General features: G+C 43.1%; 1 protein-coding gene across 1 annotated transcript in view; it reads right to left on the reverse strand.

Annotated features, from left to right (window-relative positions):
- LOC118423339 (formin-2-like) overlaps positions 1-13,528 on the reverse strand; it is a 97,179-nt gene that overhangs the window by 8,166 nt on the left and 75,485 nt on the right. The window contains exon 24 of the mRNA XM_035831464.1: positions 7,345-7,438. Coding sequence (XP_035687357.1) covers positions 7,345-7,438 — 94 coding nt within the window. The remainder of the gene's footprint in view (positions 1-7,344; positions 7,439-13,528) is intronic.

A 13,528-nucleotide genomic window follows, 5' to 3' on the forward strand; every position in this document is an offset into this window, starting at 1 on the left:
TTGATGTCTCTTATTATATCATACTTATCCTTCCCAAAAGCTGCCCAGCCAGGCCCCGGTTTAGAAATGTGACGTACCAGTAGGCCAAAAGTGAGGAAAGTCTAAATCTCGAGGGCACAAGATCAGTGGCATATCAGCTGATTTGAACCCAGAGGTCCTGGGCCAAACACCATCACAAGATACATGTATAAACCACACCAACCCACTCCATTCCTCTCCAAGCAGAGGATGGAGAAAATTGCCACCTTTTTCTTCTTTGCAGTCTTTTTCTGTCTGCTATGGTGAAGACAGCATATATGAAAAAGGTGATGATTTTCCCCACCAACCTCTGCTTGGAGAGTAGTCCATTCCCTCCAGGGCTCGAAATACCACCTGCATATGCAGGTTAGTGCAGGTAAAATTAGAGCTGTGCAGGTATTTCTGGTGTCTACCTGCACCTAGCCTGCACTGGTCCATGTACTGAGTTTTATACATAAATGTCCTATAGTGTAGGTGTATATGGATTGTTATTAGCTGCTAAAAAAGGAAAGATCGCAATGGTTTCTGAAAAAATTCAGTATAATCCATACTTCCTAAGTTCAGAGTGGTGCAGCTAGGTAAAATTTGTCTGGTGCAGGTAAGTTTCAATGTTACCAACACAAGTGTAGGTATGGAGAAAACAGTACTTCGAGCCCTGCCCTCCCTGTTCTGCCAGAAGAAGGCCTATCAGCCCAGGTTCTGCATGGTCGCACAGGAGGCCAGGGATTTGCCACCCCATTAAGAAGTTCTGGGTCGGTTTTCAGCTGCACATAAATCACCTGGACACTTCTGAGGACTCCTTCCCCTGCCAGGAGACAAGTCAATTTCCTTCTCCTGTCACTTAATAAAGTGATGCACATGCCTTAAATCAAGTACACACAAGTGCAGGGTTTTCTAAATTTCACTTGTCATATCGGGCAAATACATAAAGAATTTACTTGAAAAATGATGATATGCCACTCCAAGTTGACCAAAAAGTCCTTCAAATTACATTTGATATTAACAGAATTACAGTGCCGTCACAGGTATCCTTATCATGCCAACGTTTTATTAGATACATTTTTCAAAATCTCATCGTGGAAGGGCCAAGACCCCCCCTTCCACACCACCTCCATAATAGGTTGTTGTTCGCAACCTAAGTAAATTCCATTACCACAACGCTAAAACAAGAAAGCTTCTGAAAAAAGCAGGCCGGTGCGTATTTTGGAAAAAGCAAACAAAATCATGTTAAACAAAATCACACGAAAAAAGAGTTTTTAAACATCGAATTACTGAATTGCTCTTTCTTCTATTAAAATAGTACATGAGATTTGTCTAGTAAAAAAAAAAAAAATGTAGCAAGTGAGGTTCGAACCCACGATCTACGGCTGCAGAAGCAACCTGCTATATAAAGTACTGTGTCTTAGACCGCTCAGCCACGCTGACTCAATTACGCAATCAGGCGTATAGAAGGGCTATAGAAGGGTTTGGTTAAATTGACCGATCCATGCATCCAAACGAACGGTTGAACGAACCGCTTCTGTCAATTCAAAGCCGGTGCTACCTACCGGCAATAAAATCCTGGCTAGAACCCTGCTATCCAGATGGTACCCAGGCTAAGGCCCAATCTACACACAGTTTTTACCGATATCTGTGGAGATGTTGGGAGGGATCTAGAACGTAGGGGGCCGGACACCAATGGCGCTTGCAGTCATAAGCATATAGCGCGATTTTCCAAATGGCGTTATATGCTAATGAGCCTTCCCGAAGTCGGGAAGCATCTACACGCACATGAAGCTGTCGGGGACCCCTGCTATGCTATCGGTAAGGTATCGTACGAATGGTCCGGACCTTTTGGGAGAAATTCTGCCAATATATTTATGGCGATATTGCAGTTCCATCTAGACGCTGAAAAAAAGCTGTCAGCGAGAGATTGTCGGCTCGCAGATATCGGGAAAAACTGTGTCTAGATTGTGCCTAAAATAAAATCCTGACCAGAACCTTACTATCCAGATGGTACCCAGGCTAAGCCAGCCTCTCACCAGTGCTGGTCTCCTCCCCCACCTCTGCAGGGTGAGCTGTAGCCAGTCTGGGGGGAGGTGACAGGCGCTGTGTGCTCTATCTATACCATCTAAACCTGCCCTGGTCTGACACCAACCTGACATCAATACAAGACAACAAACCAGCACCAAGGACACACCAACACAGTTTGCTGCTCGGAAGGCTTTCAAATCAATACCATCAGTGTGTAAATTCATTCCTTCAACCTTCCTGACAACTTACATGTAGGTTTCATAATGAAGGCAACTTTTTATATTAACACTTTCCCATCAGTTTGGGGGTCCCCAGAGGATGTCATCCATATCATCAAATCAATAGAGCCTAAGGCCTAGGCAAAAAAGTGCTTCTGGCTACCGGACTGCAAAAACCTATCAACGCTTGCCTTTTTTGGGAGTACCCATCTATGGGTAACTGTAAATCGTATCAAATTATGGATATACAAGTTGTAGAATCCTCTTGTGACACATGCTCCTCATTTCTGCTTTAGTGCAAAAATAGAAGATCGTAACGTACTACTGACACAGTTAGAATTTGAATTTAAAAATAAGAGACTGAGTGTCCTGATACATTTCAGTTTCACATTCTGTTTATGATCACATTCTTACACTGTATCTGTTCGATCGCTTTGGCCAAAATCTAAAAGAAGTATAAAATCCCTAAATACCAACTGCAAACTGAAACACAACATTAACACTCCCAGGCCTACCTCAGGGCACACCCTCTGTTCAATCCTCGCTGACCCCAGTAATTCTTGTGATAACGTTAGGAGAACCAACAAGGGTCAGAGCATCTTTAAGGAACACGTCAATGTCAAGACTGTCCTCCCCCTGACACTTAAGATCCCCCAGGAATTTTCCTGCTTCCGACTCTAGGGCGACAGACCTTCAGCCATTCGCAGGAAGAAATGGTCATGCTTATGATGCTATCGCTGCCACGGTGACGAAAGCGCACGTCTTCGATGCCGCCAGAATGCAGCAAGGCCGCGTTTTGGAAACAGTGGCTTGTTTTTCTCTTAAAACATGTCTGGCGCATTCCTCAGCTGCCTTCTGGAGTAGGCTGTAAAGCTAAACGCCTTCCATTTTCACAACCATTGGGCAGTTAAAATCTTGTTAGTGAAAAAGTTTTGCTGTGTTTCATTTTGGTTTTTAAATCATACTCTTATCAGCATGGATCATATTTCAGTTATGAAGTAATAAGGTCATAGAAAGGCAATATTTGTTGCTATATCTTTATCTATATATTTGTCTTAGACTAAATCTTTATATTCATTTTAAGTTTAGACAATGTATGTTTGTGTCTAGTGCTTTTCTAAGGGACAGGTGTGAGTGGCATGATTTGTAATTCAATTTTTAACCTAAGAAACCTCCTGAATTCAAGTCTAGCAAATCTTCCAAAATATTGTAAATGTATTTAAGTTTGCGGGGATTTAACTTTGCAGTAGCAGGAAAATGGAGTGCCTGTGGTGGCTTTAAGTTCACGGTAGCAACATAGACTGTAGCCATGTGATATAATGGATGATGTTCACGGTGGTTTTAACTTTGCGGTGAAGTGTACATCGGTTTGTTAACGGTTTGTAACGACAAGTCGCAATTCAGCTGTGTGGCTGCAATGTCATTGTCAATTTGTTGAATTTCGAAATAAATAAACCAGTCATATATATATATATATAAAACCGAGAACATTAAAACTACCACAAACAATTCTGCATTTAGAGTACTCAATTCAGTGTCTGCCACGAGGACCCCCCACCCACACCATAGGGAATGGAGGAGTGTGCTTGACATTGAACCTGGACACGGTATATTGCATCACAGGGAAGTAGGAAATTGAGAATTAAGCGCATGGGAGGGATTGTAAACAAAAGATTAACACCTAATGTCACACCAATGAGTGCAGGTAAAGTGAGAGCTGTGCAGGTATTTCTGATGTCTAAATGCGCCTAACCTGCACTAGTCCATGTACTGGGTTTTATACATAAATGTCCTATGGTGTAGGTATATATGGATTATTACTAGCTGCATTGAATGTTACCACCTATAAAGTATAAAAGACAAAATAGTAATGGTTCATGAACAATTTGAGTATGATCCATACTTCCTAAATTCAGAGTGGAGCAGATAAAATTTGTCAGGTGCAGGTAATTTTCAATGTTACCTGCACCAATGCAGGCATGCAAAAAAGGCATTTCGAGCCCTGCATGCAAATTGTGGATCCAAGTCCAGTCAGGTCAACCTGGGAGGGCCGTCCGTTCTGCTTTCTGTTCAGCTCCAAGCAGACGTTTGAAGCAAAGACTTCTCCAGTCATAATATTCTAATTTTCCCCTTTCTAAGTTAGTTTGTCGGAAAAAAGAAACAGCAAGAAACATCATGACCTTTCACTCCCGACATCTGCTCGAAGATCTTTTTTTAAGCAAAAATATTCTATCTGGAAATTGCCCTCAGGCTGTTATTTGATTGCAAAATGATGACCACGGGATTTTGCGATGAGAAAATGACAAAAAACACAGACAGTCAATTGCAAAAAAAGATGTTTTTATTTGACTTGCTCCATTTTTCTTTAGTTAAACTAAACCAAAATTTTCTATTCGTTTATCTACAAATTGCCCTGGAAAAAACAATCTTCTCTGGATTTAAAAAAAAATTCAGTTCTGCCCAAAAAAGATCACAAGTCTGGCACTGCAATTTCCTCTGGGTTTCAAAAAAATTCATATCAAACAGCATGCCAACAATGTATTTCAAAGTGGTTGGTGCTTTCTGTGGTGGTTGATTGCAACGTTAAGCTTATGTATGTTGCATTTTATTTGTACATTTTTGCATTGTAGTCTCCTCTGCTGCTTAGTTTCCTTTTGCGTAGTGTCATAGTCTGTATAGACTGACTGACTACATGTTCATTTTGTATTGTACATTCATATGTCTGAGGCCACAATACCAGCCTCACTGCCCACAGTGTATTGTTTTGTTACAACCTGAATAAAGAAAGATAGACTGGCTCACAGACAGAGAGAGAGAGAGAGAGACAGAGATTGCAAATGATGATCTCCAAGTTTTGCCCACAAAAATGTAATAACGGTGCGTTTAAAAAAAAGTCATATCAAACAGCATGCCAACAATGTATTTCAAAGTGGTTGGTGCTTTCTGTGGTGGTTGATTGCAAATGATGATCTCCAAGTTTTTCCCGCAAAAATGTAATAACGGTGCGTTTAAAAAAAATTCATATCAAACAGCATGCCAACGATGTATTTCCAACTGGTTGGTGCTTTCTGTGGTGGTTGATTGCAAGTGATGATCTCCAAGTTTTGCCCACAAAAATGTAATAACGGCATCATCACGAGTCTGGCACCGCCGGTCCCAGGGGAACTGTGGTCTGGACCTGAAGTCTCCGCTGAAGAAGAATGCCAGCGCCTAATTGACAGATGAAATTATAGAGACTGGGAAATGTTGGGGAGGATCTGACGGCTAATTGTGGTGTAATGATGATGATCACTGGGCTGGGTGCAGCAGGGGCTGGGGGTAATCTGGGGGATTTGTGATCGCAAGGAGACAGGCCTGCAAGTCTAGCCTGCCGTAATTTGTCACCGGTGCAAGTGTTTGTCTTGCAGCCAGTAAATGCATTTAAGTTTGTGGGGATTTAAATTCCCGGTAGCAGAAAAAATGACTTTTTGCGGTAGCACCATGCACTGTAGTCTCCTACTGCCACGGAAAAATGTTTGTGGTGGTTATAACTATAAGTTCCCAGTGAAGCGGCTACCAGGAAAAATGCGAACATTAAACCACAGCGAAAGTTTCTGCATTTACTGTAGTTTGTGAGTTCGATCCCCGGCTGGTACATGCTCCTTTATCTTGTTTTACTCAGTATTTAGGCAAGAGTATGGTAGCTATGGTTGAACACACACACCAGTACTATCAAACTATCTCCCTGCTGTCGTGGTTGTACAGAGCTGTGTGGCCCAAGGGCTACAGAAACAGAGATGTGCGCCGCCTGATGCACCATCTAGTGCAGGAAGGACTTTAACTACTTTGATTTGTGTCCCCACGGAGACAGGCCCTGCAAGTCTAGCCTGCCGTAATTCTCCCATACGCAGGGAGCGGAGACGCCATTGTTCCCCTGCCAGGATGATTCTACGCCTGCTCTAATTTTACTTTATTCAGCTTTACTGCGAAGCCCTGATATATCCGGCACACATAACCATGCCCTGTGTGCCGTGCCCGGATATGTCCGGGATAGCGTATTCCCCCGAAGTAGCAGCTTTGCACGTGTGTAGCGCACAAACCCCGGAAGTTAGGGACCTTGGCCTTGTTCGGGGGTTTCTTTTTGGAGGTCAGCGGCCAACCCTGGCACTGATAGCAATTCATAAGGCTGAAACTCTGGCAGTTTAAGGGTTAAATAACGACGCTGCACTCTCCTTACATCAGGTTTTCATGCTGAATTTTCACTTTAAAATCACAGATAAGAGCCAAGAAAGCTTGGGGGTCCTGACAACGATTTACGCTGAATTCAGAAGAAACCCCTATGTATTGCGCTAAATCAAGGAAGGCAATTACGCTAAATTTGGCTGCCTCGCTACGAATTACGTACTAGATAAGATGGTTTTCCCTACGAGTTACGGGAAATAAAAATAGGCTGCCTACGCCTTACGGAAAAGAGCATGCAGACCCTAAACCAAGAAAGCCAGGTGGAGTGGCCAGGCCATCTTGCAGACAGACAACTTAGAGGTACATTTGACACCGTCTGGGTGCAACTGAGCTGACAGTTGTCTAAGCCAGCGGATACCCCAGGTACAAACCCTGTCAGCAGTCCACAGAAATACATGGTATTATGATTTGTGGCCCGTCAGTCAAGACACCATCCAAGCATCTCGGCCTCAAAACGTGAACTGGCGACACCACAAATGAATCTTCGCCTGCTGAAAGTGCTGAGGCCATTTCAGAAAGCATCTCTATCCCAAAAGCAACGATCTCTAGACTGCGCAACTCCTTCTTACACCATACTATCAGACTATATAACAAATAATTGACTGATGCTTACGTGTTTTTTTTGTTTATGTACTGTTCATGTCCTGCCCACTGTATCTCGTTATTGCTTGCCTGCTTACTTGCTTAAGGCATGTTATTGTTATTGTTATTGGGTGGGCCGACTACTCACTCTTTGCAGCCAGGGGCTGAATTGCGAGGAGCTTACAATAGGCGGGGCTAAATCGCAAGGGTCTGGAGCGAGCTGCCATTCGGCGCCACTCAGGTGACCTCAATACAATTTGATGAATAAGGATTGATTGAGGCCATGACTCACCAGTCCTCCCGGTCTGGCCTTCCGCTGAGTCGAGGCCACCTGAGACTTCTTCTCCTCCTTCATCTCCTGCACCTTCTTCTTGGCTGTCTCAACCCTGAGGAAGACAACAGAATCATTTAGTACGAAACTTCATCTGTGTTGGTAGAATAAATTATAGAAAAATGCTAACACTTTACTTTCAACACAGAATTGAACTAAATTAGACTTACTCGGTCAACCTCCGTCGACCTTGTTCACAGAATGACCCTTCTATCTCCAGCAGTGACGTCCAGAGCACACCACTTTTGCTGGAGGGGGTCATAAGTATCAGAAAGTCGGGGGGCGACATAGACTTTCTAAAACTTTGTCATGGACTGCTAGAGATAGAAGGGTCATTCTGAGAACAAGGACAACGGAGATTTAAACAAAAATTTAGAGGGGTAAGTCCCTATAGTTTAATAAAGAACTTGGGCAGGAGAATTTCTCATGTCCAGAACACTGCAGAAGAAGGGTGATATGGGCAGTGACAGATAAAACATTGGCAGAACAACATTGCAGGTTGAATGTCCCTAACAAAAATAACAAGAAAGAATGTTTTAGGGTGGGTGGGTCCTCAACCATAGCATTTTCCTAGTCGGGAATTAGTACAACAACAAAAACTGCAGATAAGAAAACGTAACGATTGTATCCTCCTACATCTGCTTGGAAGGACTGTTCGATCACCTAACCACTGCATAGAAATGCAGGTGTGTTTGAAGACATCTGAATCTCCTAGATGACCCTCAAGCTTCCTTACCTGACTGTTTCTTCCGCCACAACTCTTAAGGAGGTGACATCACCTCCTTCTGAGACCTCAGGTTTCAGTATAACATTTACCTCAAGGAATGGACTACCTTAGCTGTATGACAAGCCACTGAGACACCTTCACCTGAGACTCGGGTGGGTGGTGGAAGGTTTACAGCTAAGTTAAAGTTAAAGTTGCCCAATACATCTGTAACAGATGTGTAGGGTGGTGCCCATCCCCATTTCTTTAGCCCTTGGGCCACACATTTTTACTAGCCACTATAGCAGGTGACTTTGCATGATCACCAAGCCTTGCGATGGATGGGGAGGAAGAGATCAAAGTAATCCCACGGGCTTAAAGACAGGACTTCTGAAGTACCTGTAGGCCTTTGATGTGATTCAGGTGTCCTTTGATGTGTCCAGTTGGTGTGTTAAACCTAAGGGTGGTTATACAGTCTTTACACTCAGATATAAATCAAGAAGGTGGTACACAGTCAGATATAGAAGCTGGCATATTATGCTGAGGGGCGATTATTCTGGCTATACAGATACAGAAGCTGGTGTGGTATGCTGAAGGTCGATTATACTGGCTATACAGATACAAAAGCTGGTGTGTTTTACATGCACTGAAGGGTGGTTATACCAGCTATACAGATACAGATAGAGAAGCCTGTGTGTTGCACCAAAGGACAGTTATACAAGCTATACAGATAGTGATACAGAAGCTGGTGTACGTGTGTTATGCCAAAAGACGGTTATACTAGCCAGACAGATAAAGATACAGAAGCCGCTGTGTTACACCAAAGTGCAGTTATACCAGTTAATACAGATACAGACAGAGAGTTTGTAGAGTGGGTCGAGAAAGAAGACCACCTGTGGAACTCAGCTGTGAGGTGTGAAAAAAGCGGTGATGGTGTTTTTGCTAAAAGGCATTTGGTTCTACCCATTCCTGGCATAGCCCACCCCAGAATAGACTGGGAAAACAGGGTCTATCAGCTTACCTATCTATTTACAGGCAGCCACTCCGCTAAAAAGGACAGTTCTGCTTGACAAAGTTGTGGCAAGTTATGCCTGCCGATGGCAGATAAGTTCATGTTTGTTTCTCCGTGCGACAAGCGTTGTGTGACACGACACAATTCCTGACATACTCCCCGGGCGACCCCACCCCCCTCCCGACCCCGTCAGACATCCACATGTTTGTTGCTTCTCCCCCATGCATTCTGCCCCGACACTCGTGGAGCCACAGAGCGTCTCTTAACAGGTCCCCTCGGCCATGACGCCCAGGTATGCCCGGAATCTCCCCGGACTAATCTGATCGGCCAAGACAAACGAGTCAAGTGCTCTGCCCTGATGCCTTCCTTCCGGCATTCTGCCGTCCTCCGACTCAAGGCAGCGAGGAAGGAGGGCCATATCTTACCGTCTTATAAGAAACTTAAGGAGGAATTCCTTTAAGAAGTCTAGCCATCAGCACGTAAGACGCAGGGTAAAGGGTTGATCAATTAATGTGACGTTAATCAGTCCACCCCCAACATGTTTGGGGAAGTGTCTCCAGCGGACTGTAAAATTAAAAGGCAGCGGAGTCTCTCCCCCTTCCTCTGGACACCAGTGCAGCAGATAGCAGGGTACAACAACAAACACACCTCTGCCTGCTTCCTCTAACCATAACTCAGGATGGACAGCCAGCATCTTGAAGGTGCCCCCCTCTCCTGGCCGGCATTCTTCCCTTCAGACTTTAAGGAGTGAAACTGTGTAGCGGTGTTTGGACTGCCGGGGTTTTGTAAACACTTTAACAGCTTTGCTTTCACTCCGCAAACATCGCCGCGGGCGTGAAGCAGGGAGGAGGATAAACGCTTCCCTTTCAAGTCTCCTCTCCGAGCGACGTGTGAGGAAGCGATTAGTCAGACGTCTCCGCCACTCTCGCTTTTATATCCATGGGAAAATGGTCCGCTCTCAAGGACACAGCAGTGAGAGGCCTGCGGACTTTCCTTCAATCCTCGCGCCAGTCATACATATATGCAGGAGCAGCCACCAGAATGGCAGTTTCCTGCATTTTGAGCAGTGCACTTTTCCCTTTGCATAAGACCACATCAAAGCTTTTAAGTTCAGTTTGAAGTACATGGACATTTCTATCAAAATTTGATTGTAAAACTGATCTGTTCCTACATTTTCAGTATCACAAAGTGAAAGTCAAATTCAAAAGAATATGATTCTTGTCTTGGTGGACATTGTACATATTTCATGCATCTGTCAAGTCTTTTTTTGTTGCGACCTGTACTTAATCAAATGTGTGTATATGCACAATATAGATATTCATTCATTCATTCATTCATTCAATATTCTAAAAGGTGTTTCTGAACACTATCAGGACTAGTTTCTTGCGTACTCAATACAAAGGTTATCCGAGCAACTGGACAAGTATTATACAAATGTGACCTTTCAAAACCTATCCTGCTGTTTAAGTAACTTTTGTTTTGAGAATCTTTGAAAATACCTGTATGTCTAACCTTCATCACTCAACAGATAGTGTCCAGTGTAGCTACTAAACACTTTTCAAGTTTTTGATTTATGCAACATGAAACCAGGAGTCAGAAAGTTTGATTTAAACTTAGCATGAGAAGGTTTGGGGGTAATCTTGGACAACCATGATCAGTCTGACTGATTGGGCTGTTAGGGGGCCTTGTTACCACTGACTGAGGTGGCCAGAATCAGGTTGTTAGGGGGCCTTGGTACCATTGACTCATGTGGTACAGAATCAGGTTCTTAGGGGGCCTTGCCAGGAGGAAATATCAGATTATCCGGTTCATGGACCACAACTTCAAAGTGGGGGAAGTCCTTGCATGGAAAATCACTGTGAAAGCATTGATAAGGGCGCAGCTTGATTCACAAATCAACATCTTTGGGAATATACAAGAAGAGCTAACTTAAAGTGTATTATCATATAGCCAGATGGAGTTGGCCAATCAGAGGCCCCCATTTCCCATGGGTTATCAGGCAGTAACCTCAAAAGTGGTCGGTTATTCTAACCCTTGTCCTGCTGGCTTTCTATACCAAAACTCGCCCCCACTGCTGGGGTTCCCAGACCCCTTTGAAACAAAGGGTACTAGTTTGATTTTGCTTATTTTTAGTTACTTTACCTTACACTAACCCCATAAAGGTATATATCATTGTAAAGCTTACAATGTGTACTTTCAAGAAATGTTGCATACATTTACAATTCTATCAGTCATAAGGGTTTACAGTGGCAATAAAACAATAAAACACACTTTTTCATTAAAAATTTGTATTCTACTTTCATATCATACATTTCCAGTGTCAATTTCTTGACTACAATCTATCTTAAGACTTGTGACAACATTTTCTTGCCCATGTGAGAAAAAGAATCATGCAGGTATTGCTACAGGTGAGTTAATGATTGGACATTGTCCTTGGTGCTGAACTGGCTTTTCTGTCTAACTACTATCCCTTCAGTGTTGAATAAACTTCATTCTGACACTGTCTGGCAAGTGAAATAAAAGCTTGTTGTACATTTGTACCATACATTCAAGCTTGCTGTCTCTACTTTGCTTGAGAGTCTAAGTTAAGTTATCTGCACCTAATATATTTATCATAAAGTCATAAAAAGCAATGAAAAATAGATTAGTCCACAATATGTCACAATCATCTCTACAGCACCATTAAAAAAACTTTTGACATCAGTACAAAGTTATTGAGGAGTCCTGGGGACATTACAGCGATACATGGGAGGTAAGAAAATAAACAGGTATTGCTACAGGTAAGTTAATGATTGAACATTGTCCTTGGTGCTGAATGGAGTATAATCACTATTCTTGTAGCATTGAATAAACTCGGTTGTGACACTGTCTGGCAAGTGGAATATAAGCTTGCTGTACATCAAATTAAAGCCTACAGTCACTATATTGCTCGAGAGTCTATGTTAAGTTGTTTCCACCTATTCTATTGATCATTAAGTCATAAAAAGCAATAAAAGGTAGATTTTGTCCATAATCTCTCATACTAAGCTCTACAGTACCAGTAAGATAACTTGTGACAAAAGTACCTGAGCAGTCCTGAGGACAAGACAACGATACAAACGAGGTAAGAAAATAGATTCCCACTTCTTGAGGGGCCTACGTCATCACTCCGACTTGGTCTGGGGCCCCGGCGGGGTCAGCACCCGGCCTCGCACAATTGCCCTCCTCCCCCCCGGCCCTGACTGCATCCCCGACCCGGTTCCTGGCCTCCACGGTCTTGTACACGGCCTCTCGCCCGACCACAGCCATGCCAGCCACGGTCACAGTCTGTTCCATCCGCCCCAAGATTTGCTGTAGCAATATAGGAGCCCCATGCATTCGGTAGCACGCCAAACTTGGATCAGATGTCGTCGTCTCAGCTCCTCCACCACTTTCATTGGATTCTCTGCCCAAATCAGGTAAAATGGGATCGGAATCCTTCCATAAAGTATTCGGTGTGAATCTCCGATACCATAAATTGCGAGATTTTTACGTTAAATACTGAAATTTTCCACCGAAAACAGCCAAAACAGCAAGACAAAACACTTCCGCGTTATAGCAGACGAAAATGACGCTCATGAATATTAATTAGCCTCGCATGGGCTTCTGGGATGACGTACTTCCGGTTGCGTAACAGGTTGTTGACCCCTGACCCCTGACCCATAACAGCTGATACCAAGTTGGATTCCCGCCACTACCGCACGCGAGTGCTACGTACGTATCCCAGACCTACCCCCCAAACTACAATAGTGTTGCACCGCAAATAGAACATGCATGTGCAACAACACAATTGTAGCGTGCCGCAGGACTAGGGCTAATAACCGACCACTTTTTGGACCGCACCATTATACAGGGGACAGTCATGAATTTTTTTTGTACTGTTGTTTGTGTGTAAACCATGCATAGCTGTCAAAAACATTATGATTGATTGGTTATGTTAATTAGGGCTCCACATGGGGAATATAGGGATACTTGAAAAGGAATTATGCTGATTTTACACATTTTCATTATGGCTTTCTAACGTGATTAAGCCGGTACCTTCCTAAATCACTTCATATGTACGTACTTTGTCGTGCCCAAGTGAAAAGGCTCTGCATGGGGGGTACCAGGACTCCACTTAATACATGTAGTTTGTATTGCAAATAAGCTACATGTTGATGCTAATATGCTATCTCACAAACAGATGATTAGTTAAAATTATTAGTTAAATGGTGATGATGAAATAGTTTAATGTTTGTATTATATATAGACACTATTGTACAATATATATATTGCAAATGTATTTTTATGTAATGTATTAAAGTGTTTATTTGTTATAAAGGAATTTGTGTGAAATAACTGTCAGTTGGATAGCCTATATGATAATAACGTTAATGCCCCGCCTTATCCTCGGTGGTATATGGTGAGATAAT

Source organism: Branchiostoma floridae, chromosome 1 (assembly GCF_000003815.2).
Source record: "Branchiostoma floridae strain S238N-H82 chromosome 1, Bfl_VNyyK, whole genome shotgun sequence".
NCBI classification, from domain to species: Eukaryota; Metazoa; Chordata; class Leptocardii; order Amphioxiformes; family Branchiostomatidae; genus Branchiostoma; species Branchiostoma floridae.